Raw genomic sequence first — 23,380 nt, 5'->3', positions numbered from 1 at the left:
ATGCAGTGAGATGTGTGCACTTCTGGACTCAGCATAGACAGTTTAAATCACAGAACTTCAAAGCCTGCCTGGTTTCTCTACTCTGTCCTTGAACAGTTTGCACGGTTTCTCCTGATCCCCCGGGAGCAAGGGTGCCCTTGTGCTGTGTGACCTGGGTAAGGAATGGTGCCTCTCTGAGCCTTTCCTTTTCTGAAAAGTGGGGAGTTCTGTCCCCATGTGCAGATGCTGGTATCCGATGCTGTTCTCAGATATGGAGAAAGCCCGTGTTCCCCATTAGAGGATCCAGATGGTCCTAGCTGCCCTTTAGCGATAAAGAAACGGCCCGGCCCCGGGTCACACACAGCGGCAGTGGTGGGGTCAACACTCGGCTCTCTCCGTGCTGCCTCTTTTTTTCCCGCCAAGCCCACCCCGTTTCTAAATGTTTCCACCTGTGTATTTCCACGGGCCGTGGTTTCCACGTTTTCAGTTTTGTTTGGTGTAAAATTCACATAGTATAAAATTCACCGTTTCAACTAGAAACGTACAACTCGGTGTCGTTTGGTGACTTCGGGCAATCAGCAGCAGTATCTCGTTCTAGAACATTTCACTACCTGGAAAATAGCCCTCGCACGCCTTCAGACCCTTTAGGTTTGTACTTTTTGTCATAATCTTAACCCACACTGAGGCTGACCCTCCTCCGAGGCGAGCGAGAGTCCGGGCCAAGCCGGCGAGAGAGCCCCGCACACGGAGCCGCGCCTACTCTGGCGGACTTCACTGAGCGCCAGCCAGGGGCGGCTTAAATACCAGAGCGGCGGCAGCCCCGCCCAATCGGCGCCTGCTGCGGCTCCCTGCTCGCTTCTGGTAGGTTCTTGCCTTAGTCCGTCAGTGTGCGGGCCCGGGAGGGGCGGGGGAGAAAGCTGACCAATCGAGGCCCGCTACGGCTCTCTGCAGGCACTTGGTAGGCTTTTGTGTCGATCTGTCAGGCAGGGGGCGGGGGAGAGAGCTGGCCAATCGGCGCCCGCTGCGGCTCCCTGCGCGCTCCTGGTAGGCCCCCGCAGCAGTCCGTCAGGCAGGCCCGGGGGCGGGTCGGCGGCCGCGGCGGCTACGGGCGGGCAGGCGGTTCCGGGCGCGCGGCGACCGTTGGTGAGTCTGAACGCTGGGGTTTGGTCCGAGTCGGGTCGGGTCGGGGTCGCGGTGGGGTTGGGGTTAGGGGTCGAGGGGCGGAGGCGGGGGCGGCGGGGCGCGCGGCACCGGGAGACGGGGCGGGAGGCACCGAGCCGCCGCCCGCGGGCCTGAGGGGATTTCTCGGAGCCGGAAACTGAAAGTCGGCGCGGGGCCGGCGCAGGAAAGTTCGCGAACGCCCGGGGCGTCCACGGCGGGCGGTCCGGGTCCCTGCGGGGTCCCCGCCCCGCTGCCCGCGAGTCTCGGCCGCAGCTCGCGGTGCCGCGCCTCTTCCTGCCCGCGAGGGCTTCCGGACCCGCTCGGGGCTCGGACCCCGGGGGTCGCCGCTTGTCCCTCTGCTGCCCGGGCTCCCTCCCCGCCGCGCTCGGGGACTCGCCGCCGCCCCGACGTCCCGGGTCCGCGGCGTGGACGTCGGGGTGCCTGCCCCGGCCTTCGGGTCGGCCTCCTGCGACCGGCTTTCGCGGCGGGGACCGCCGCTCCTGGTGTCCGTGGGAGCCTGGCGCGTGGCCCATGGTGACCCCGACCCCCGGGGACGATGTGGACGGAGCAGCCAGGTCCTTGGGCGCTGGGACCCAGAGAGGAGGCAGCCGCCGGGAGGAACGGAGCGTGGCCGGGCCGCCGCGAAAAACCCGTGTGCCCGGGGCCAGAGGCGCGTCGTGACCCCGGACCGTGGCGAGCTCAGGACAGCTGCGCTGTGGCAGCAGCCTCGGGGCCGGCCTTGAATCTGGCCGAGCAGGGGGCGTGCCAGGCAGAGGCGCAGCAGGGCCAGGTCCCTGGTGAGGTGGCAGTGATTAGCAACTCGTTGCTGGCTTTAGGCAGAGGTCAGGTCACAACCCACCCAGCGTCGCTGGTTGAGTTTTGTCTTGTTCTAAACAGCTTGATTGCAGCCTGCCTTACGCACCATGCAGTTCACTGGGGCTTGAGTCGCAAAGAAGCAAGATCTTAAGAATTGCTTTTCTTGGAGCTTCTCTGGGAGTGGCAGCTGTCCCTGCTGGGAGCAGTAGTGCCCTGGCACGCCTGAGCGTCCTGGCCTCCCCCCCACCCCAGCCCCCACGCCGAAGGGCAGAGCCCAGACAGACACCCAGGCTGTGCCGTGAGCCCTTCTGGTGTCCCCCTGTGTCCCTGACCTCTGCCACCTGAGGCCGCCTTGTGCTCTGGCCCTGGCCCCTTGACTTTGTCCCGAGGCCTGCCTGTCTCCCTGGCCCTGTGTGTGGTCCGTGGCCGCAGAGGGGCACCTCCCACGTGTGCGTCTCTGGCTGGCTCACTGTGGGGAGCCACCAGTGTCTTTCTTCCCGGGACCTGCAGGAATGAGTTGCTTCAACAGTGGTGGTCACCCGTGGACTAGAAGGCCAGCTTTACGGCTGCCACTTGCTGCTGGAGAAAGTGTTTTCTCCAGGAAGAAAAGGGCTTCCGACGTTGTTTTTCAGAGTTGGGTTTGGGCCCCTTTCTGGCAGTGGACATGCCAGCAGGCTCAGCGCACCATTAGGGGCTGGCTGCTGCCTGGCAGGTGGGGTTCCATAGCATGCGCACAGGCAAGGGGCGGAAGGTCCGGAGAAGAAAATCCAGAAAACGTTACCGCCAGGCTCCACAGGTCCCGCGGAGGGCAGGGTGCACACCTACCTGTCCTCGAGTTCAGACCTGTGCCTGATGCCCAGCCTCCCGGGGTCCTGGCCTGCTCCTGCACGGACACGGGTGAGGACTGCCCCTGATGCCCGCGCTGTGCCTGTCACTGTCTCCAGGAGGGGCTGGGCCCTGGGGGGAGGGGCGGAGGCAGGCACAGCAGAGGCTGACCCCTGGGTCTGAGCTGAGGGCTGAGCCCGCGTTCCCTGCAGGGCACAGCAGGCCATGGAGGTGGCATTTGGGGCAGGTGTTCTTGTAGCCTGGTTGTGATCTAGGGGGTGACTGCATAGCTGGGGTGGGGGCAGGGGTGAGTAGAGGGAGTGACTGCAGTGCAGGGTCCAGGATTGGGGGGCCCCCGCTTTGGAGTGGGGTGGGGCACAGCTGGGCCAGTGGTGCAGCGTGGAGAGAAGACTCGGCTAAGGGGTATGGGGCCGGGAGGTGGGGGCAGGAGGGTGCTCAGGCACCCCTCCCCCTGGGCACAGGCCTGTGTCCCTTCTCCCTGCCACCAAGCCCGAGATGCCCGGTACCCACAGGGGAGCAGGTGAGACACTGACCCTAGCCATCGCAGGCAGGGGGCTGGCACAGCACAGGTTCGGCAAGGGTTGCTAGGGAAGGGCTCGCCAGAGCAGGGACCCCAGGTGAGGTTAGGGAGGGCGGAGCAGCCCAGAAGCCTTGGGGTCTGAGGAAGGAGCTGGGCCCCAGGAGGCTCCTGTGGGGCGTCAGGTCCCAGTGGACAGTGGCCTGGTGGTAGCAGTGTGGTCAGCTTCGGGCTGTTTGTAGAAGGGAGAGCCCGTGGCTTTACCACTGTGTTGGGTGTGAGCTGATGAGGCTGGGCCCTCGAAGGGGCAGGATTACGGCATCGTAATTAGCTTTCCTGAGGCTGGCCTTGCGTTTCAGAAGAGGAACGGTGCACTGACTGCACGGGCAGCTGTGAGCGGGCGCTGCCAGGACGGGGACAGCGGCAACATTTGCTTGCAGTGCTTTGGTACAGACAGTTGTTGGTCATGAGTTGGTGCCAGACTCTTTGGCATCACACTGAGCTTGGAAAAAAGGTGGGCCTGAGTCCTAACTGTCCTGTGCGGGGGATCTCTGGTCCCGGGGCCTCAGGCGCGCTGCGGGGCTGTGCGGACGCGGGCTCTGGACGCTGCTGAAGGAGGCTTGTTGCACCAGCGGCTGAGACCTGGGAGGCGCCCAGGGAAGCCGGACCTGGAAGCAGGAGCGGCTGCCAGTGGGAACGTGGATTTGGGGAGTTCGTCCCTGTGTCTGGGGCACTCCCGGCTGAGCCTGTGTCTCGCCGGTGACACGGTGGCCCCCCCAGCAGCTGAGTGCTCCAGAGTCTGATGTGACGTCGGTCTGGCAGCTCTTACCCTCTGGGAGTTATCCACTGCCGCCCACTCAGGTTGAGGGCGGTGGGGTCCTGCTGCTCGGCACCCAGGCAGGACCAGGACTTGGGAAGGGACTGCATCCAGACCCCCCCTGCAGGGAAGGAAATAGCAGAAGAGCATTGGGGTGCTAGATGCCCCCCACTCTCCTGGGGGTGGGCTGCAGCCCCACCTGGAGGGGACTTGTGTGTAAAAACCTGTTTTTGAGGTTGCTCTGCCGTGGTTAATATCATGAGACAGGGTCATTCTGGGAAAGCGTGCGTGCCTGGACCATAATTAGGGATGTCACCCCCTTTTTGACTCTCGGGGAATAGACACTGTCTTTTTCTTTCCAAAATGAGCTGCTTGTACCCCACATGCCCAGATCCTGAGTGCCCAGCTAGATGCACTGCATCCCCTCGGGCAGTCGCTCTGGAGGCCCCTCACGGGCACCGTCGGCACTCCTGCATGGCAGTGTCGCGGTGTCTCTCAGTGCACCTGTCTGGGGGTTTCCACACCAAGCGATTCTCCGTGGACGCTGACCGCTGTCCTGCCGTTTGACTCCATTCTGACACTGGCCACCTGGAGTTGGCGCCGACTCCTCTTGTTAGGGGCTTGGTCCCACAGACGCCCCCCGCCACTGCCCACTTTAGGTGGCCTCTCCAGTGGAAAGCGGGGCCTCCCAAACTTTTTTTTGTGTGTGTGTGTGTTTTTGCCTTTTTTCTTGGGCCGCTCCTGCGGCATATGGAGGTTCCCAGGCTAGGGATGGAATCAGAGCTGTAGCCGCCCGCCTCCGCCAGAGCCACAGCAACGCGGGATCCGAGCCGCGTCTGCGACCCACACCACATCTCACGGCAACGCCGGATTCTTAACCCACTGCGCAAGGCCAGGGATCGAACCTGCAACCTCATGGTTCCTAGTCAGATTCATTAACCACTGAGCCACGACGGGAACTCCCCAACTTCTGACCTCAGGCTGGTTATAAATCGAGGGTTCCTGTGACCCCTTCTTGGGTTTAACCTGCTTAGAAGGCCTCCCAGAGCTCAGAGGACCACGAGGGCCAGCAGGTGGCAGAGAAGCCCAGGGCCGTGTGCCCTCCCAGCGGAAGCTCCAGACCCGTCCAGGGGTTTCGTTGGACTCCGTCCAGAAGGCTGATTCCGCCACGGCGACGAGATCAGCCTGCTTCTGAGCAGCTGCGGGTGCCCCTCTTCCCGTTCCCCACCACCCGAAGCCCCAGAGGGGTCAGCGCTTTGGGCCAGGAGCCGAGAAGACCAGACTTCCGTCATCAGGGGTTGGTTCTGCCAGTGTTCTGGCAGAAATGCCGTTTTAACCAAATGTAAATGGATGGATGAGGTCGTGCCCTCGGCCTGGAGCCTCTTGCGGGAGCGAGTTCAGGGCGAGCTCCGGGCCGGCTCTGCGGCTTCGGGTTCATGTCCGGTGGGTTCATGTCCGGTGCGTCATCTGGATGGAGGCCGTTCTTGGTTTTGCCACCGCGCCTGAGGGCTGGGTTTGCAAAACAGACCTAAAGCTTGGAGGGGCCAGTCGGAGACGCGTGACATTCAACCCTTGAGGTGTGCGGCCCCAAGTGCCCAGGCCCCGTGCAATTTCAGGGGCTGGACCGGTGCGCCCAGGGGGCCGCGAGAGGGCCAGGCGGCAGGATGGCGGTCAGGGCCGAGGTCGGCTCGAGGCATTCGAGCCCTTACGTCTTCCTTCACTTCTTAAGGGTTCTGGCGTATTTGTAAACGCCTCTTGAGGCAATTGGCTGAGGGCTGAAGCCCTGAGGCCTCTCCAGCGGCCCCAGGGCTGCTTCTGGAGCAGGAATGTGCTGCCTGCTCACCTCCCCCCCCGGGGGGGGGGCCTTTTCCCCTCTTATCGCCCGAAAAGGAGCCTGTTTTGTGCTCTTTTACTTCCGGCGGGGTGGAGGGTCACAAGGGGGCTCAGTCTGCTGCGGAAGCTGTGGCCAGTCCCCCAGGACAGGGCCCTGCAGGCTGGCCGTGCTGGGGCGGAGGAGGCAGTCTCCCCGTCGGGCGCTGGAAGCGTTGTTTGACGTTGTTCGGAGACAGTGTTGCTCCAGGTTCATTTTCTATGTTGCCTTCTGGTCCCACCCCCATGAAACATGGCCTCACCTTTGCCTTTGACCTTTCGTTTTATTTAATGTAATGAATAAGATTTTCAAGCTAAAAAAGAAGGTGTTTTTTTTTGTTACTACTGATATTTAAAAATAAAAGCTTCTCTGTCTCATACAGTTTAGAGCTGTGATCTTTATTTTTACTTTTTATTTATTTATTCTTTATTCTTTTTACAGCCGCATCCGCGGCAAATAACATTTGCCAATTTGGTATCTGACCAACTTTCGAAGGGTGCAGCGTTACCTTCTTGTTATGTTATTTCAAAGATGTTTTATCCACAGCATGTTATTGCAGTATCTCCCGAGATAGCGTGTTAAAATATGGCTACTAGGTAGTGTGAGCGCTGTTGAGCTGGGGTTTTCCATACACCATCTGATTCATCCTCACGACAGCTTTCTTTCCTTTTTTTTTTCCTGCGTTTTAGAGCTGTACCTGCAGCGTATGGCGGTTCCCAGGCTAGGAGTCTAATTGGAGCTACAACTGCTAGCCTGTATCACAGCCACAGCAACACAGGATCTGAGCTTCGTCTGCGACCTTCACCGCAGGTCATGGCAACGCCGGATCCTTAACCCACTGCGTGAGGCCAGGGATCGAACCCGCGTCCTCATGGATCCTAGTCGGGTTCGTTACTGCTGAGCCTCAGAGGGAACTCCCTAGAGCCGTGACCTGTAAACCATTATGGGTCGTGACATCAGTTCAGCAGTGTGATCACAGAAAGAGGTGAGACAGGAACGAGGTGCCCCTGGCACAGGAGGGCGTGCCTGCATCCTGGCCCACGCCGCCCTGGCCGTGCCGGGGGCCCACCTGGAGCTTCCAGGACTCTGTCCTTCTGGTGCTTGCAGCCTGCATCGTGTGGGTTGCGAGAACACAAGCCTGGTTGTCCAGTGTCTGACCGGATGGTGGTCCAGGGGCTGGGCAGGCGTGTGAGAGGCGGAGGTGTGCCCTCTCGTGTCCCCAGGGCTGCATCCCTCTGTGGGGTGGTTGGAGGCCAGATGTGGGTTATAAAACGCCCCGTGAGCTGTTCGGAGGCCTCCGATACGGCCTCACACTGCGACCCTCGGCCGATGGAGAGCCCCCCAGTGTTCCCTCAGGCTCAGACCAGCTCGGGACAGCACGTGCAACCTCCTGCACGTGGCTGCTGCCCAAGCAGACGAGTGGAGTGTGTTCTGGGGGCGTGTGGGGGCAGGGAGAGCTCTTTGGGTGTTTGCCCACGGGGCTGGGGTGGCCTGCTGGGTCTCAGGTCTGGCTGTTTCCTGTTGGGGGCTCCTGGGCACTCGCCCTTTTTCTAGGCTTAGTGGGTTCCGTTTCCCTCGCTTCTTGAGATTGTGGGCGCTGCCCAGGACTCTGAGCTGTGCGGCCCTCCCCGCATGGCCCATCCCACTTGCTTTGTATTGCGGGCCTGGCCAGGGCCTGGTGGCCAGCAGAGCGTGGCTCTGAAGCAAGAGGGACGTGGGCGCAGGGATGGGAGCGGAGCAGCGGCACCAAGCGGGCCACACCCCTGGTCTCCGCAGGGCTGTGTGGCCCCCTCCTGGGCCTGCCTGGTATGTGACTCCTGCTGGGCGGGTCTGTAAGACCTGTCGTGAGCGTCGTCTGGTGCGCTAAGACCACACGCGCTGCAGGATGGCAGGGGGACAGCCAGGCGCAGGGATGGCAGGTGTGATCGCGACACAGTCACGGCAAGCTGGCCCGGGAGCAGAGGCCAGGGTGCGGGCCTTGGGGACAGCCCGCCAGGCTCAGGGCTGCAGTGGGCGTGCGGGTGCCGCCACCTTGGCCGAGCTGTGGCTCTCAGGTCTGCAGCAGGTGGGGCTAGCCTGTCCCCAGGCTCCAGAGGGCACTGAGAGCCCGCGCTCCCTTTCCTGAGCCCCTCGTCCTGAGTGCGCAGACCCTGGTGGCCGCCGTGACGCCCTGTGCTCTTCCTTAGGGCTTGGCCTTGGCGGGGCCGTGGCGCCCATGGCTGCAGCCAGCGTGACCCCTCCCGGCTCCCTGGACTTGCTGCAGCCTGGCTTCTCCAAGACGCTGCTGGGGACCAAGCTGGAGGACAAGTACCTGTGCTCGGCCTGCAGGAACGTTCTCCGCAGGCCCTTCCAGGCCCAGTGCGGCCACCGCTACTGCTCCTACTGCCTGAGCAACATCCTGAGGTAGGGGGCCCGAGGCGTTCCCACGAAATGCCGCCTGCCAGCGGGGCGCAGCCCCGGGCCGGACCCAAGGGCACGTAGATCTGGGGCTGAGAGAACGCGCCTGCTTAGACCTTTACCATGGAAACTGCCGGAGGCCCCCGCTCCCCCGAAGGGCCTGCCAGGGAGTGTGGTCCCCGTGGGGTTCGGAGGTGGGGGCGGTGGCCCATCAGCAGGCAGACGGTGGCACCGGGTCCCAGGTGCTTGACGGCACCGGGCACCTTCAGCTGCCGGGGCTCCGGGCCCTTGCTGCCCGCCCGCTGAGGTCCGAGAGCCCAGCTACCCTCCGCGGCCGGTTTCACAACGGACACCCCCCAACCCCCCCAGCTCCGGGCCCCAGAACTGTGCGGCCTGCGTTCACGAGGGCATTTATGAAGAAGGCGTTTCTATCCTGGAGAGCAGCTCGGTAAGCGAGGTGTCTGCGCTGGCGGTGCTGCCATGGGCGGACCGTGCTGGCCTTTCCTGCGGGAGCAGCCGGGACCACCCAAGTCTGGGACCGTCTCTGGAGGGGCGCCGGGTCCTGAGCCGCCTGCCTGAGGGCTCGCAGCGGGGGGCACGGGGTGGGCTGCGGGCCGGAGCTTTACCGCAGGGCCCTCTCTCCCCAGGCTTTCCCGGACAATGCCGCCCGCAGGGAGGTGGAGAGCCTGCCGGCCGTCTGTCCCAGTGACGGCTGCACCTGGAAGGGGACCCTGAAAGAGTACGAGGTGGGCCGCCCTGCCTGGCCTCCGGGCCCCCAGAGCAGCTCCGAGCCCGTCCAGTGTCCCTGGAAGCGGCCGAGGCTGCTGCCTGGGATGGGGCTGGCCCTCTGCCTTGCCCCGCGCGCCCTCTCGCCGGCGGGGTTTGTTGTCTTCACACACGGGCTTCCCTCCTTTGAGTGGTGTTGATGCGGGAGCTGCAGCAGTGGCTGGCATGTCTGTTCTGCGGGCACCGGAAGGCGTCTGGCCAGCGATGAGGGCCCTGGCTGGCATGCGCGTCCTGCCACCTGTCCATCTGCCAGGGGGTGTTGGCCGCCTCCCTGTGTTGGCACTTAGGGGTCTCCGAGTGACAGGCCCCGCGGCTGCACCCCCAGGGCCGGAGCTCGTGGCCGCCGCATGGCTCTCTGGGAGCGGGCCATCCGCTCCTGCCCCTAGACGAGCCACCGCGCTTTAAAAGCCCACCTTCCTACATGGCTTGAGTGCAAGCGTCCCCAGCAGCTGAGGGCGGGTAAGCAACACAGGGGCTGGTCAGGCCGTGGAACGGTGCCCAGCTAGGAAGAGAAGGGCACGCGGACCCACAGCAGGCGCGGGCCTTGAGGCGTTGCTCCGTCGTCTGTGGTCAGAGTGCCAGCCCAGCCCCGAGGCCCGGAGCCAGGGGGGGCCAGGGCTGCGGGCCTTGCTCAGTGGGCCCTCAAGGTGGGGAGGCCTCGGGGTGTCCAGCGCAGCCCTGGTTGGCGAGGCTGTGGGACCCAGGCTCTCCTACGCGCGGGGGGGTGGGGTGGGGGGCGCCGGGCTGTGACTGAGTGCCAACGCCAGGGGAGGGCCCATCGGTTCTGGAACTGGGTTCCTGGGTTCCTGGGCTCCTGGCAGGCTTCTCTCTTCCTGCTCCCGGCCCCGGGCACCGAGTCCACTTTCGGGGTCTCAGGCTCTCAGCGGGGCTTTGCTAGAAGAACAGCTTGGCCGTGTCCGGGCCGAGCCTCTGCTCGGTGGCCGTGGAGCTGTGCTTTCCTCCTCCAGGCACCGGGGCCCTGGAAGGGGAGCTCGGGCCTTCTCCGCGCCCTTCCTGGAAGGAAGTGAGACTTCTGGTCCCCGGACAGAGCCCCCCCATGGCTCAGGGGCCCCTGTGCCACTCGGCCGCACCCCGGGCCCTGCTCAGCCGAGGAGGTGGCGCTGCTTCTGCTGCTGCTGCTGCTCGGGGCTGCCCGGAGAGCAGACCTCGGGGCAGGCGCTCTCTCGGGAGGGCGAGGCTCTGGGGGTCGGCGGGTGCCAGAATGGGGGGCTCTGCCGTCGTGCCTGTGAGGGTGTGGAAGACCCTTGGGGGCCGGTGGGATGACCCCCCAGCTCTGCGTCCTCGGGGTGCCTTCCTCCTCCAGGCTGGTAGGCGCGGGTGGCCGCTTCGTGGGCCTCTGGCTCCGGGCCAGGGAGCGCAGCCAGCCCACAGGCTCCGGCCGCGGCCTGGCAGGCATGCAGGCTGGAAAGTCCCTGGCTGCGCCCTGCCGCCTCAGGAAAGTCCCCGGCCCGGCCTGGCCTCGCCGTCGGGCCGGCCGCGGGGGCGGGAGGCCGCGGGGGCGGGAGGCGGGCGCTGCTCTGGGGCTCTGAGCGCCGCCTTTGATGTGCGGATAAGCCTCCCGCCGGATCCAGCCTCAGCTGGGACCGGCCTCCATGCTGCGCCGACACGGGTGCCCTTCAGGCTGCTCTGAACCGCTGGGGTTGAGCTGCTGCCCGCCTGCCAGGATGGGGGGTTCTGTTCCGCCTTCGAGTAAGTGTCTCTTTTGCAGGGACAGCCCATGTTTTATTTTCTAAGAACCCAGTGCTTGAAAGCTCCAGTTCAGTTAGAAGAAGTTGCGGCCTGCCTGCCGGGTACACTTGGCAGCCTGGGGGCCATGGAGGGACCGGGAGGAAGGGCCGTGGCTGCAGAGGAGAGAGGACAGGTCTTGGGAGCTGTAGCCGGAAGGGGAGCAGTGTCGGGCCTGCCCCGGGCCCCCACACCTCCCAGGGCATCCAGGGCTGGACCGCTCAGACTCACAGCGGGAGCTCTGCCTGAGTGGCTCCTGGTTCCTCTGCAGCGGTGCCGCCTGGCGGGCGTGGGAGCTGACGGAGCTCATCACGGCCCCAGGAGCAGGTTGGCGCATCTGCTCTGGGTATGGCCCCGGGGATGCCGGGACCCAGGCTCCTGGGCGAGGCCCGGGGTGTGGGGCCGGTGGTCAGGGCCGGCCCGCGGGCTTCACTTCGCGGGTGTGTCCAGGGGGCCCGGGGGGGGGGGGCTCCCTGCAGGGCTTTGCTTTTGCTTTAATCCTGTTCCAGCGCCCTCGGGGCTGTGGGGTCTGCTTCGCTGTGAGGTGCCTGGCTCCTCTCTGGCTCAGTTTGATTGTTATTTGCGCAGCGCGGCCGGGTAGACGCGAGCCCTGGGGGTTCAGGAAAGGGGCGCTTGGGCTGAGTGCTGGAGGAGGTTGGCTCCGGGGTGCTGGGCCGCGTGCCCTGTGGGGACCTCTGAGGACGGAGCGGCTGCTGGGGGGCTGCTCCCTGCGCGGGGCGGACGCGAGCCCTCGCGAGTCTCCACGCCCCTCCGCTCTGCTCTGCGCGGCTGGCGGCCGGTCTGTGTCCCCGGCCAGGACGTCCGCAGCAGCGCCCCCGGTGCTCCGGGGGGCTGCGTGGGGGCCCCCAGGGAGGTCTTCCGGGAACGCGGCATTCCATCTGCCGAGCGTCCCCGAGGTCAGAGGTCAGGACTGTGGGTGCGCCGGGCGCCATACACGCCGCGCCCACAGGTCACCTGTCGCTTCTGCTCAGCCTCCAAGCGGTGAGCTTGGCCCCAGCAGCCGAGCCCGCTGCATGGGCTGGACAGCGTGTTGGCGGGTCCTGGGCCGAGGCCCCGTGGAGACAGCACGGGTGTGGCCTGCCCTCCGGGTTGCTGCCTCCGCGGCCTGCAGGGGCCCAGCCTGAGCCTTTGCGGGGCTGCTGACCCCGCGGCGTGAGGTGCTTTATGCGGCACGTGCACCTAGAAGCGGTCAAGTTCACGTGTGTGACCGCATTTGAAAAACACACGGCGAACAAACCGCCCTCGCCTCTTCTCTGGTTCCTGCTGCGCCCTCTGCTCCCTTCGCTGCGTCAGCCCGCCCCCTCGGCTCCTGCTTGGCGCCCGGCCGCCCAGGTCACCCCTTTTAGGCTGCCGCGTCCCGCCTCCCCCCTCGGTCTCTGGCCCAGTCACCGACACTGTCCGTGTCGCTCTGCGCAGTGAGGTGGCAGCAGCGGGGCAGGTGGCAGCGGGGTCTGACCTGGGCACCATGGTCGTGGCCCGGAGGAGACAGCCATGCCCGCCCTCCTCGCGCTGCAGCCTTTCTCTGGGACACGCCCGGCCCCTCTGGACGCTTCTGGAACCCATCCCGGAGGGCCCCGGCGGGGCCCCTGCCTGCCCAGGCTTGTTCCCCACGGGGGCCTCGGCCTGGGTGGCAGGGCCGGTGCTCCGGAGTCTCCCCCTGCAGCCCGAGGCCCAGCCGAGAGTGACCCGCTTTGCTCCCTGTGTTGCCAGAGCTGCCACGAAGGACACTGCCCGTTCGTGCTGACCGAGTGCCCGGCGTGTAAAGGCCTGGTCCGCCTGGGCGAGAAGGAGCGCCACCTGGGGCAGGAGTGCCCGGAGCGCAGCCTCAGCTGCCGCCACTGCCGGGCGCCCTGCTGCTCGGCCAACATGAAGGTGAGGCGCGGGCGGCCCCAGCCCCGAGCGCCAGGCCGCCTCTGCCTGAGACACCGTGTCGCTCCCTCTGAAAACGCTGCAGACGGCGCATTGGGGGAGGGGGGGCGCCTTCGCGGCTGCAGCGCTGTCGCGTCACTGGCACGTCGGGGGCTTGGCCTGGTTCCTGAGACCGCAAGTGAGCGCGGTGCCCGCGTGCCGCCCGTCGGCGGGTGGCGTCATGTGGGTTTGCGAGATGGGGGCCCGGACGGCGCTGCTCCCCTGCTGTCTGTGCGGCTCCGGCTGCGGCCATTGCCTGCGGCAGCCTGTTTTCTGTGTGGTTCACGTGTCGGAGAAGCTGGCTTTTCCGCACTCGGCCGACCAGGGCTGTGGGTATTTCTGACGTCCGTTCCGAAAGCCTGAGCTCTAGAGGCAGAGCTGCCCCCCACCCCAGCCCCGCATCTCCCGGGGCGCCCCGCCGGGCCTGCTGCGTCAGGCGGGGATGGCCTTACTGCGGGGCCCTCAGCCCCGAGAAGGACCCCGTGTCAGCGCCGCCTCGGGGCCGCGGGAGCCTCGGAGGCCTGACGCTGACCTGTTCCTTCCAGGCTCACCTCCAGGTCTGCCCCAAGTTCCCTCTGACCTGCGACGGCTGCGGCAAGAAGAAGATCTCCCGCGAGAAGGTAAGTGGCGCCTGGCGCCGTGCGGACGGACGGACGGGACAGGCGCGAGGGGCGCCGGTGAGGGCCTGGCTCTCGGGGACTGTGTTTGGAAGGGTGGCCCGTGGCCCGATTTCCGGTTAAACCCCCAGTGACAGAGGTGGCGGGGCCGGGGTGGGTCACGGGCGCTGCCTCCTCCTGCCCCGAGCTCGCCTGGCGCTGGCTGAGTGGGGACCCGGCTGTTGGCGTTGCCCTCGTGTGTGCTGGTGACTCTGCTCTGAGGACTCCGTGGCCTGTCTGCTCTCCCGCTGGCGGGACACGTCCGTCCTGGGGCTGCTGGCCTTAGTTCTCTGGGGACCGGTTCTCTCTCCAGCTCCTTGTGCCCCTGGAGGCCGAGCAGCCTGTTGGCAGCGAGGCAGCTGCAGCTGCTCTCCTCCTCTCTCGAGCTGAATTCGAAGGCCGCTCCTTGACCACAAGTTGTCTTGGAGGCTCGTCCAGGGGTGGGGGCTCCAGAGTGCGAGCTGGCAGGAGGGCCAGTGCTGTCGCGGGTGGCACCGGGCTGGTTCTCGTGGCACCGCTCGGCTTGTGTGCGGACCAGAGCGTTCTGGCCTCAATTCCCCCCAAGCCTCCTCCTGTCCGCATCGTGTCCCTGTCCCGTGCCCTGCAGGGCCCTCGGCCTCCGCTCTCTTCTCCGTGCCCTTGGTGCGTCAGGGACGACGGCTGTCACAGTCACTTGTCTTTTCGTTTTACTTAATGGTGTTGCTGGTTTGTTTTTGTTGGGGGCCACCGTTCAGGGCTTTTTCATTGATTCTGGCTTTTGATCCCGCTGTGGGACTGATAACCGCTCCCAGGCACAGGGAACCCGGTGTTCCTGCAGGGACGGGTCTCATTTTCTCACGTGGTGGGTCCCCGGCGGGTGGAGGCTGGTGGCTGCTCCTCCTGAACCAGCCCCCCCGGGACAGCGTCAGTCTGTCTGTCTGCGCTGGCTGAGGTGCTGCCAGTCCCGGGCGTCTGAGTGGCCCTGGCCGGTGTCTGATGCTGGAGCCACCGGGTCAGGCTGCTGCTCCTCATTCCTGACTCGGTTTAGAACCCCCGCTGCTGGCGCCAGGGCCCCAGGGCCTCAGACTGGCCCTGAGGGCAGAGGGGCGTGGAGGCCCACACCCGGGACGGGGTCTCCGCAGGTGTTCCGAAAGGGCCCTTGCGTCTGAGGCCCTCGGCCTGCACCCACCTCGGCTTTCAGCCCAGCTTGAACACACGTGTGTGCGCGTTGGCAGGTGTGCGCATATCACGGCCTTGGGGGGCGGGTGGTTGGGTTGTGTCGGGCCTGAGGGTGAAGAGGCGGGGGCGGCCAGGGACCCTTGCTGGGACTCTGACCTGGCGGGTGCGGGAGGGCCGGGCGGCTGAGCGGAGGAGTAACGGTTTTGAGGCCAGGCCTTTAGTTTCAGGACCACGTCAGGACGTGTGGCAGGTGCCGCGTCCCGTGCAGGTTCCACGCGGTCGGCTGTCCCGAGATGGTGAGTCTGCGCTGGGGCTGGGGCTGCGCCAGCTTCACTCCTCCAGGCCGGCCCTTGGGTGTCCCGGTTCTGTCTGCTTGTCCTCTGGGGCATCTCTGGTGCCAGGCCCCGCCCAGGGCCTTGACCTCCCAGAGGTCTAATGGCGCCCCCGCTGCCCCGTCTCCCACTTTGCCCCAAAAGCGCACCTTGTTCTGCCTGTGAATGGGTCCCGGACCCCCGCCTCCCCGCCTCCCCCTGTGGCTTGTATGGCGTTGCCCTGGTCATCTCTGTCCTCGTCCTTCTGCCTGGTCACTGGCCTGGCTGGCATCCAGCGCACTGACTTTCCCCAGACCCCGGCCTTCCTCCTATGTGCACGCCAGCTCCTGGGCAGCTCTGTCTGCGGGCCCCTCCCTGCCCAGCTGGTTCTGTGCCCGAGGGCCAGGCGTGCACAGCCTGGGAGCAGAGGGCCTGGCCTCAGGGAGACGGGCACACCAGCCCTCTGCTCTCGCAAGCCCCCAGCACCATGTCTGGTGGGGCCCCTCTGGCGCTGTTGTCCCTTGGTGACTTGACACACTTGGTCTTGGTATTTTGCTTGTTTTTTCTGACACGGTGAACGGAGGCAGCACCTTCTGTCCCTCGGGCTCTGTTTGACCTGCTTCTGGCTTGGTTCCTGCCCGGGCTTGGGGGCCCCAGGGCAGGGCTGAGCGCGGCCTCTTGCCCCGGCAGGTGGAGAGTGAGAAGCAGCAGGAGCACGAGGCGCAGCGGCTCCGGGAACACCTGGGCCTGCTGCTGGGCGTCTTCCTGGAGGCCAGGCCCTCCCCCGGCGGCGGCCAGCCCTTCCTCGGCCAGAGCGAGGGGTCCTGGGAGGGGGGCGGGCCAGGCCTGGGGCCCTCCAAGGCCGCCGAGCTGCTGCAGAGGTGCGAGGCCCTGGAGCGCAAGACGGCGACCTTCGAGAACATCGTCTGCGTGCTGAACCGGGAGGTGGAGCGCGTGGCCATGACCGCCGAGGCCTGCGGCCGGCAGCACCGGCTGGACCAGGACAGGATCGAAGCCCTGAGCAACAAGGTTCGTGCCCCGGAGGCGAGGGGCACTTGCCCGCGCTGCCCAGGCCGTGTCCGGCAAGGGGTCGCGAGCCAGAAGATTGGGCGGTGCCTGGCTCTCCGGCAGGCTCCCCGCTTCCGTGTGCGCCCCGTTCCCCCGGGGCCCCCACTCGGGGCTCAGAGAGGCCGCCCGGCGGAGCCGCTCCTCTCCAGCCGGGGGTGGAGGTCGCCGGGGGCGCGTGCCTTGTGTCTGCAGGGTCCCTTGAGCGCCTTTCCTCCTGGGGAGGGGTCTCGTGGGTGCGGAGCCCGTGTCAGAGCGCCTGCGGCCCTGGGAGAGGGGTCCCCCTGGGCTCTGGAGGTCGTTTTACCAGTGCGCCCCTGTGCGACGGCAGGCGGTCTCCGGTCTCCGTGGAGGCAGGGGTGGGCGAGCCCCCAGCGCTGTGCCCCGCGGGCGCGTCCTCACAGGCCCCGCCCGTCCCCAGGTGCAGCAGCTGGAGAGGAGCATCGGCCTGAAGGACCTGGCCGTGGCCGACCTGGAGCAGAAGGTCCAGGAGCTGCAGGCCTCCACCTTCGATGGCGTCTTCATCTGGAAGATCTCCGACTTCGCCAGGAAGCGCCAGGAGGCCGTGGCCGGCCGCGCGCCCGCCATCTTCTCCCCAGGTGCCCCCTGGGGCGCGCCCCCTCCCCGGCCCCGAGCTGCTGCTGGCCCGGGGCCCCTTGTCCGCAGGGCTGCCATCTGCAGCCCCTCTCCCCTGGCCCGGGGTTGGGTGGGGCCGGGGCCGCCTCGCGCTCCCGCCCGGCTCACCGGCGCCTGCCCCGCAGCCTTCTACACGAGCAGGTACGGCTACAAGATGTGTCTGCGCGCCTACCTGAACGGGGACGGCACGGGCCGCGGGACGCACCTGTCTCTCTTCTTCGTGCTGATGAAGGGCCCCAACGACGCCCTCCTGCGGTGGCCCTTCAACCAGAAGGTGCGGGGGCGCCCAGGGGCCCCGGGGGTGCGGGCGTCCCGCGGTGGGGTCCCGGGCAGCATCCCCTAGACCGCCCCATGGTCAGGCCACCAGCTTCATGGCCGCTCAGGACCCGCAGCTAGACGTGCTTCCTTGAAGCAGTTCCCTGGCGGTTTAAAGGACTTGGCATTGCCATTGCTGTGGCACGGGTTCCGTCCCTGGCCCCAGAACTGCTGCATGCTTCAGACGCGGCAAAAAACCCTGCCGCCTCGGAGAAGACGGGCGGTTAAGGGGCCTTCGTCTGAGGCTGCAGCCTGGTCCTTTGGAAGCCAGAACGGAGTTTGGGGGAAGAATTGGAGGTTGGGGACCGGGTCAGGACAGACGGTGTGACGATGCCGGGCAGTGCCGTGGCGCTCACAGCGGTGGAGGTGGCGTCACAGAGCCTGGGGCAGGGCGTGCTTCTCCCGCAAAGTGCCGTTGCTGGGGGTGGGGAGGTTCTTTGCTGAGAAAACGTCCGTTAGCCGAGTGTTATCACGAAAAAGCAGAAACGGAGTTTCTTTCGTGGCTCAGAAGTAATGAACCCACCTGGCATCCATGAGGACGCGGGTTCCATCCCTGGCCTCGCTCTGTGGGTTAAGGATCCAGCGTTGCCCTGAGCTGGGGTGTAGGTCGCAGACGTGGCTGGATCCCACATTGCTGTGGCTGTGGTGCAGGCTGGCAGCTGCAGCTCCGATTGGACCCCTAGGCTGGGGTGCCGTGGGGGCGGCCCTAACAAATCGGAAAAAGAGCAGAAATGGATGCAGGGCTGTGCTCCCGGGCTTCAGCCTCAGGTTCCCGGCGTCGGGCCGGGAACGCGGGCCAGCAGACCCCGGGCTGCGGCTCAGCAGCCCCGGCCTCTCCCCAGGTGACCCTGATGCTGCTGGACCAGAACAACCGGGAGCACGTGATCGATGCCTTCAGACCCGACGTGAGCTCGTCCTCCTTCCAGAGGCCGGTGGGGGACATGAACATCGCCAGCGGCTGCCCGCTCTTCTGCCCCGTCTCCAGGATGGAGGCCAGGAGCTCCTACGTGCGCGACGACGCCATCTTCATCAAGGCCATCGTGGACCTGACGGGGCTCTAGCCGCTTCCGCCGGGAGCCGCCACGCTCCTCCTCCTGGGAGAGGGCTCAGCCCGAGGCCACCCGCGGGCCCGCGTGCACCCCAGGCGGGCAGCCAGCCCGGAGCGGAGCTCGGGGCCTGCGGCAGCGGGAGGCGGGCCCCGAGAGAAGGGCCTGCGCCGGGCCTGGCTGCCGGGCCGGGGAGCCCCTGTGGGCCGGGCCGGCCAGGCCAGTGGGCCTGGGGGTGGGGAGGGCACCCCTTGTCCTCCACCCTGCGGCGCGTGAGGGGAGCACGTCCAGCCGCATCACGAGGCGCGTCGGCCTCCCCGTCAGGCACAGAGCGGTGCTTGTCAGACCCTCAAATCTCCAGGGCGAGTGGTGTCTGCTTGGCCCTGGCCTTGCAGCTGGAGTGGCCTCTTGCCCTCCGGGCCTGGCCGTGTGTGACCCCCGCTCCTTGAGCAGTGCCGGCCCCCCGACACGCCGAGCTCGCTCCTGCAGCTGCGGGCTGCCGCCACCTCTCTTCTGGAGTAGCGTCTGCCGGGCGGCTCCTTCTCGGCCCCTGCCCCTGAGAGCAGGGCCGCGTGGGGTCCCCATCCTGGCTGGGCCCCAGGTCTGGAAGAATGGCCGTTGGCTTCGTCTCTGTCTGGGGCTCTGACCAGGGCGTTGTCCCTGGGCCCGGCACCTGTCCAACGGCAGCAGCGCCCTGGACCCTGAGCCTTGGCTCACACGGCTCAGGGGACCTCGGCTGGCTGGGCGGGGCCGTGCTGGCGCCCCTTTGGGCCACCAGCCGCACGAGTGACCAGGACCGGGTGGTCCTGGAGGGCCGGGGTCTTCACAGCCGCTGCCTGGGCCGTCGTTTCTCCTCTGCTCTGAGGGGCTCAGCGACGGAACCGCACAGAGATGGCACATGTGCGCTTGTCGCGTTATGTATGTATTTTAATTAAAGAAACGTCGCAGGGACATCCGAAGTGCGTTTGCTCACCTTCCTTCTCGCTGCCGCCTCAGCGGCCCAGGGCGCTGTCCTCGCGGTTTTGAGGCTTTTCTGTTTCGCTTTTTGTTTCTGTGTTTTGCCATCTGCACACCACGCACACCCAGTCGCCTGCGGATCACGCCTCTTCTGCGCCGCCCCTTGGTACAGCCTGGCATGCTGGTGCACCGCCCTGCCCTGGCACCCGTCTGTCCCCTCCCTTCTCCACGTCCCGGGGCGCACACCACCCTGCCCTGGGCCCCTGACCTGGAAGGAGCGTCCCCGGGGCCACCCGGCCCATCCAGCCCTTGGTGCCTGCAGGTGGGCTCTCTGCCTGCCCCCCCCACTGCCGCCGCCTCCAGGAGGGCGCCTGCTTTCCTCCCGTCGGAGAGGGCTCCCTGTGTCCCCAGAGCCGGGCTTGGGCGAGCCTTTGAGCCGGGCGAGGGGCCCTGTGCCGAGCCACGCTGGGGTCCGCCCAGGGGCCGACACCCAAACCACAGCCTGGCACGCGCTCTTTTCTTCTGAGGGCCTTTAAGTTCTGCTTTTAGCGTCCTGGGTTTTGCCAGTTGGAACTTGCCTCTGTATCGTGTCTGCGTGCATTTTCCCACTAGGTCAGTTCAGGGTCAACCGAGTCGGTGAGTTTGTGTCCTTTGCCTTAGGATGGACGAGAAGAAGGAAGGCCTCCCGGGGTCAGGGGGGGCCGGGGCCGAGGGAGGCGGCGGCAGCGGCAGGGTGCGCTCTCTGGGAGGTGGGATTTGGGCACAGGAGGGGCAGCAGAGGACACAGGCGGGCAGCTGGGTGCCCCTGCCCTCGCCGGCCCAGACTTGCCGGAGGAGCTGGGGGTGGAGGACCCACTCCGCGGTGCACTGAGCAAGGCCAGGGTCCGCACCCAGGGCTGCGGACGGGCTGCCACGGGGAACCAGGGACCCCTGGAGAAACGACACCCTCCAGAGAAGCCCCGCGAGCAGCCCCGGCCCCTTGGCACCTCCCTGGGAGGCAGTGAGCTGTGTCCACCCGAGGGCGGCCTTTGCAGAGCGGCCTTCACAACCCTGCCTCTGGGACACGGCCGCCCCTCCCCTGCACCGGCCGCCCCCCGTGTCTGCCTGTTCTGAACGGTGTCATAGGTGGGGTCACACAAGCCCCAGGCCTCTCAGCTCTGGCTTCTCGGCGCTTGAGCGATCCTCCCCGGACGATGGGCCGCGTCCCGTCTGTTCACGGGCCCCGGACTCGAGGGGTGTCTGGCTCCAGGCTGCCGTGAGCATTGCGTGGAAGGCTCAGCGTGCATGTGGGCTTTCCTGCCCCCTGGAAGTGGAGCTGCGGGGCGTGGGTTTGTCCTGGAACCGCCAGGTTGTCTTCCCAGGTGGCCACACACCCGCCACTCCCCTGGGGTGCGGTCCTCAAAGAGTTCTGCCTTTATCCGACCTCCACGCCTTGTCTTCGGCGTCATCTAAAACGCGATTCCACCTTATTTTTTTTTAATACAAAGTTGTTTGCAAGCATCCAGTAGAGGTCACGGCATCGCGTGTGCATTTGCTCACGGCTGACTCGCGTGACCTTGTCTTGAGGAAGGAAGGACGCCAGCCGGCTTCCTGGTCAGTGGATGCCTTTCCCCGTGGCTGCGCCTGCAGTGTGTGCAGTTCCTGGGCCAGGTCCAACCTATACCACAGGAGCCACAAGGACAGGTCCTTGACCCACTGAGGCGCAAGGGAACTCCTTGCAGACACTTTTTTTTGCTTCCTAGGGCCACACCCGCAGCATATGGACGTTCCCAAGCGAGGGGTCAAATCGGAGGTGTAGCTGCCGACCTTCACCACAGCTCACAGCAACGCCGGGTCCTTAACCCACTGAGCGAGGCCAGGGATGGACCCCACATCCTCACAGATACCAGTCAGGTTCGTTACCCCTGAGCCATGACGGGGGTTCCCTCCTTGCTTTCGCTTTGATGCTGATTATCTGGGTGTAGAATCCCCGGTGCTTGGAAGCTACGAGTCCACTGTCACCTGGGCCTGCTGCAGGTGAAAAGTCAGCTGCTCGTTTGTTAATCCTTTTTACATTTAAAATGTATTTTCTCCCTAACATCTTTTAAATCTGTCCCACAGTCAGACCAATTTATGGTGCTGCTGGGTGCAGCTCTGTGCGTCTTAATTCGGAGAGGTGGGTGGGCGCCGCCCCTGGGGGATGGAGGGCCTCCATTGTGTCTTCATCCCTTGGCTGGTCCCGACCCCGGACCCCGGCAGCTGACCTGTCCTCTGTGACTGAAGTTTTGTCTTCTCAAGAGTGTCACGGAGGAGTTGGCGTTGCGGCTCAGTGGAAATGAATGACTGGTATCCATGAGGGCACAGGTTTGATCCCTGGCCTCGCTCGGAGGGTTAAGGATCCAGCGTTGCCGTGACCTGTGGTGTACGTCGCAGTCAAGGCTCGGATCTGACATTGCTGTGGCTGTGGTGTAGGCTGGTGGCTATAACACCAATTGGACCCCTAGCCTGGGAGTCTCCAAATGCCGCGAAGGCGGCCCTAAAAAGGCAAAAAAAAAAAAAAAAGGCGAGAATATCCCAGAGATGGAGTCATATGGAGCAAAACCTGAGAGGGCTTCTTTGACTTAGCAGGTGCTTTTGAGACTCAACATGTCAGGATCAGAACTCAGGGGCGTGCCACTCTGCAGACGAAGCACAGTCGGCTGTGCCCTGCAGGGGGCGTTGTGTGGCCTCCAGGTTTCTGCAGTTGCCAGCCGAGCTGCCGTGACCCTCTAAGCAGTTGTTTTCATTTCTCGGCAGCGGCCTTGCCAGGCCACACGGTGCAGCTCAAATTCCTAAGAACCTGGAGTTCCCATCGTCGCTCAGTGGTTAACGAACCCGACCAGGGACCATGAGGTTGTGGGTTCGATCCCTGGCCGTGCTCAGTGGGTTAAGGATCCGGCGTTGCTGTGAGCTGTGGTGAAGTTGCAGACATAGCTTGGATCCCGCATTGCTGTGGCTCTGGCGTAGGCCGGTGGCTACAGCTTCGATTCGACCCCTAGCCTGGGAACCTCCATGTGCCGCGGGAGCAGCCCTAGAAAAGGCAAAAAGACAGAAAACAAACAAACAACAAATTCCCAAGAAAGCGTCAAAACACTTTCCAGTAGCTGCCGAGGTCTGACTTCATTGAACCAAACCCACCAGGGGTGGTGTGAGGAGGGCCCCAGGAGCTCCCCCGCTTTTCCCCGGGAGGACTGGGCGACCCGTCTGCACCCCAGCAGGCTGGCACCAGCCTCAGGCTGGGAGCAGTAAACGCCTGTTGTTTCTAAGCTGCTGGGTCTGCGGTCCTGAGCTGCCTGGGAGCAGAGCTGCACCCCCAGTGTCCCCACCAGCAGGTCAGGTCCCAGCTGCCCCAGGTCACAGCGTCCTGGTTTTTATCTTGCCTGTCCTAACAGGCATGGGGTGGTTCTGGTTGGCATTTTCCTGACCATCAAATGAACGTAGTTGTAACGCGTCTGTGTCTTCTGCTCATTTTTTAATGGGTTGTTCTTTCCTTACTGTTGAGGCTTGAGACTTGTTTGTACATCTGCTGGACACAGAGTTCCGTCAGATGGGTAATTTGTTCTCCTAGGCTGTAGCTTATCTCTTCGTCCTCTTACCAGTGTTTTTCCGAACAAAGTTGCAGGTTTTGAGGAACTCCCATTTGTCAACTTTTTCTCCTGGGGATTGTGCTTCACCAGATTCTGGAGGTCGTCTAAGCTTTCATAGGGCAGTGAACATTTTTTGGCACTTACTGGAGATCTGTGACCATTTTATGTTAATTTTGTATAAAGTGTGAGGTTGGGGTCTGGTTGGTGTTTTTTTCATGCAGATGCACAGCGTAGCCTCTCTTTTCTCCACTGCCTCGTTTCCGTACTTTTGGAAACTTCATTTGCCGCAGTCGTGTGCTCTGTCAGGCTCCCTGAATCCTTGTGCTTTCGGCAGCGACCCCGGCTTGATGGGTGTGCGTCCTGGTCAGGGTTAACTCGAGCGGTTGAGTCCTCCGGCTTTAGTCTTGACTTTCAGAACCGTTTTAGCTACTTCTGCTGCTCTGCCAGTAGGTATAACTGTTAGAATCACTCTGTGTGTATCTACTAGGATTTTCTTTTTCCTTTTTGGCCGCCCCGAGGCACATGGAGTTTGCAGGCCAGGGATCAGATCTGAGCCACAGTTGTGCCAAGGCCGGATCCTTAACCCACTGAGCCGGGCCAAGGATCGAGCCCACGTCCCAGCACTCTCAAGATGCTGCCAATTCTGCTTTGCCACCGTGGGAGCACCTCTGGTTCCATCTTTGTCCCTCAGTTTCCTCTTTCCTGCCGATGGTGTGGTACACTTATGTGAACATTCTTCGATTTCAGATGGAGTTTTTCTGTTGTGG

The 23,380-nt window shown here is 64.7% G+C and overlaps 1 protein-coding gene across 1 annotated transcript; it reads left to right on the top strand.

Annotated features, from left to right (window-relative positions):
• Positions 1 to 1,050: 1,050 nt before the first annotated feature.
• On the top strand, positions 1,051 to 19,010 carry TRAF2 (TNF receptor associated factor 2). The gene is made up of 11 exons (XM_005652719.2): positions 1,051 to 1,122; positions 8,193 to 8,409; positions 8,773 to 8,851; positions 9,051 to 9,149; positions 12,667 to 12,828; positions 13,410 to 13,484; positions 14,900 to 14,974; positions 15,680 to 16,018; positions 16,476 to 16,653; positions 16,816 to 16,964; positions 17,848 to 19,010. The coding sequence occupies exons 2-11, from the start codon at positions 8,222 to 8,224 to the stop codon at positions 18,064 to 18,066; spliced, it is 1,563 nt and encodes a 520-aa protein (XP_005652776.1). The 5' UTR covers positions 1,051 to 1,122; positions 8,193 to 8,221; the 3' UTR covers positions 18,067 to 19,010.
• The last annotated feature ends 4,370 nt before the right edge of the window (positions 19,011 to 23,380 follow it).

The sequence above is a fragment of the Sus scrofa genome, unplaced genomic scaffold, assembly GCF_000003025.6.
Source record: "Sus scrofa isolate TJ Tabasco breed Duroc unplaced genomic scaffold, Sscrofa11.1 Contig1206, whole genome shotgun sequence".
In the NCBI taxonomy this organism is placed as follows: Eukaryota; Metazoa; Chordata; class Mammalia; order Artiodactyla; family Suidae; genus Sus; species Sus scrofa.
The sequence above is the reverse complement of the archived record's forward strand: the minus strand, read 5'-3'. Positions and strand labels throughout refer to the sequence as shown.

Coding starts and splice junctions, on each gene's coding strand:
- TRAF2 (XM_005652719.2), top strand. CDS start 8,222: ATGGCTGCAGCCAGCGTGACCCCTCCCGGCTCCCTGGACTTGCTGCAG. Junction 8,852..9,050: donor CTATCCTGGAGAGCAGCTCG/GTAAGCGAGGTG, acceptor CTCTCTCCCCAG/GCTTTCCCGGACAATGCCGC. Junction 16,654..16,815: donor GCCCGCCATCTTCTCCCCAG/GTGCCCCCTGGG, acceptor CCTGCCCCGCAG/CCTTCTACACGAGCAGGTAC.